A 2,294-nucleotide genomic window follows, 5' to 3' on the forward strand; every position below is an offset into this window, starting at 1 on the left:
GCTAGATTTTGAAGATCAAATCATCTACAAGATCAGCTAGAGAGAGTGATTGGCAGCTAGAAGATCAAGTCTCGGAGGATCTTTCAGCAATAGAAAATCTACTTGGTTATTAACCGACTATTCTGTTCAAACAACTCTTTTTCCATAGAGTTTTCAACATGCTCTGAGTTACAAAACTCGTTAAGAGTTCTTAATCAAACTTGTCACGCAAGTTAGTCGTTTTAGTGAATTGAGACGTGTGGATCATCAACGGAGAGCAAATTCGACGTGAACATTCGAAGGAGACACTCCATCGCCACTGTGAAGAACCCATAATTAAACAAAGGGGAGAATTCAGATCAATTCTCCTCTCTTTTGTAATCGGAATTCAAATTGTAATTAAGATCGAGAGAATACAAATCAAATTCTTTTATTTTATTTACTACAAATTTTCTATCAAACAAGTACGATATGCATTATCAAATTATATTTTCTTAAAGGATAATACAGCCTTACCTCCTTAGAAATCCAGCATCATACCTGCATCACATAGCAGACTTCTAAAGACTAAGTTTTTAGTAATTGAGTAAACATGTTTCACATCCTTCAATATGAGAGTCTTCCCCCTAAAGAGAGAGTCAGCACTACAGTCCCAGTTCCAAGAATAGGAACCACATAATGATCAACTATTGTTACGTTCTCTTTGGCAGCAACATAAGAAGAGAATAGATCTCTGTTAGAGCAAACATGACAAGTAGCACCTGTATCTAACTACCAACCAAAAATATTGTTAGGAGTTGTTACCTGGAAGAGCATAGCCACACAATCATCAACTTGATTGACATTGTGTGTAGTTTTTTTCTTTGATGCTTTGCAGTCCTCGGTAAAATATCATTGCTTCCCACAGTTGAAACGTTTACCGCTCTTTTTGAACTCCTTCTTCTGAGTGTTCAGGTTCTTCGGATTCTGATTCTTCTTTCTGTTAAAAGACTTCATCTTCTTAAAAGATGAATTATTATCCTTTTTAAAGTTAGCAGCCACCATGTTAGCAGATGCCTTCTGCTTAGTAAGGAACTCGGTCTTTGTACGAGTCCGAATCTCGTCCTCGATCCGAATGAACCTCTTCAAATCAGACAAAGTCACATGCCTTTTCCTTCTTCGAATATCAGTGGAGAATGACATCCAAGATGGAGGAAGTTTGTTGACAATTTCACCAGAGATGAAGGTTTGACAAATACTAATCTTTTCATCCTTCGGTTTCATAACAAGCTTTTTAAGCTCTTTAACTTGAGGCAAAACCTTAGTGTCATCTTCAAACTTCAAGTCCAGAAACTTGTCAACGATGTAAGATTTGGACAGCTTCGCCTTATCCTTGTACTGGCCCTCCAGAGCATTCTGGATTTCCTTTGCATAAGGCTTGTTGGTGTAAGCATATGCCAAATGATCGGCCAGACAGTTAAAAAGATAACTCCTACAGAAGTGATAATCTCTAGTCCAAGAGGCTTCAGATTCAGAATCTTCTTCAGAGTCATGTTTCTCCTCAGAAACCACATAGTATATTTTCAGGAGTTGCATCCCGAAGAATACTTTCCAACGCCATGCGTTAAAGTTAGAACCGTTAAAGTTCTCTAACTTAAGACAGTCCACTTCATGAGTCCTCATAGGATCCATGGTAGATCAAAATAATGCTTTAAGATTGTTGGCGTCTGTGGTTAAATCTGGAATAATACATATATATAACAGCAAAAACTGAACAAAAAACTAAAGTGCAATAATTTAAAATTTTTCAACTCAGTTGTTGTGCGTTTGTAAAATGATGCGCTTAAAGCATTATTTGGCCTACTCCGATTCAAGGATCTCAAGCCCAAATTGTTCAGTACTCTGGTGTGTACCGACCCAATACTGTCAAGATCTCTTCGATCTATAAGGTAAAGATGTAATGACCGTAAAATTTTGATATTACTTAAAATAATTTTTTAGTATTTTAAAATATTTATTTATTATTTTAAAAGAGTATTTGTATTTTTCTCGATTTTCTATAATTTTCTATGATTTAAAAATCTGATTATATATTTATTTAAATGATTTTGATATTTATAAATTTATTTTATGCGGTAAAAATTTCTAAAATTAATTTATTATGTTATCGGTACTATTACGTATTATTTTAAATAATATATTGTGTTGTTAATATTATTATAAATTATTTCATATAATACATAGTATTATTAATTACGTGTTTTTGGTATAATTTATTGTATTATTTCTATTGTTACATATTATCTATCGTATTAGTATAACTAGTACGTTTTACT

General features: G+C 33.7%; 1 protein-coding gene across 1 annotated transcript; it reads right to left on the bottom strand.

Annotated features, from left to right (window-relative positions):
* On the bottom strand, positions 871 to 1,650 carry LOC109834945. Its single transcript, XM_020402955.1, has one exon. It carries the CDS (start codon positions 1,648 to 1,650, stop codon positions 871 to 873), a length of 780 nt encoding a protein of 259 aa, XP_020258544.1.

Source organism: Asparagus officinalis, chromosome 3, assembly GCF_001876935.1.
Source record: "Asparagus officinalis chromosome 3, Aspof.V1, whole genome shotgun sequence".
Lineage (NCBI taxonomy): Eukaryota > Viridiplantae > Streptophyta > Magnoliopsida > Asparagales > Asparagaceae > Asparagus > Asparagus officinalis.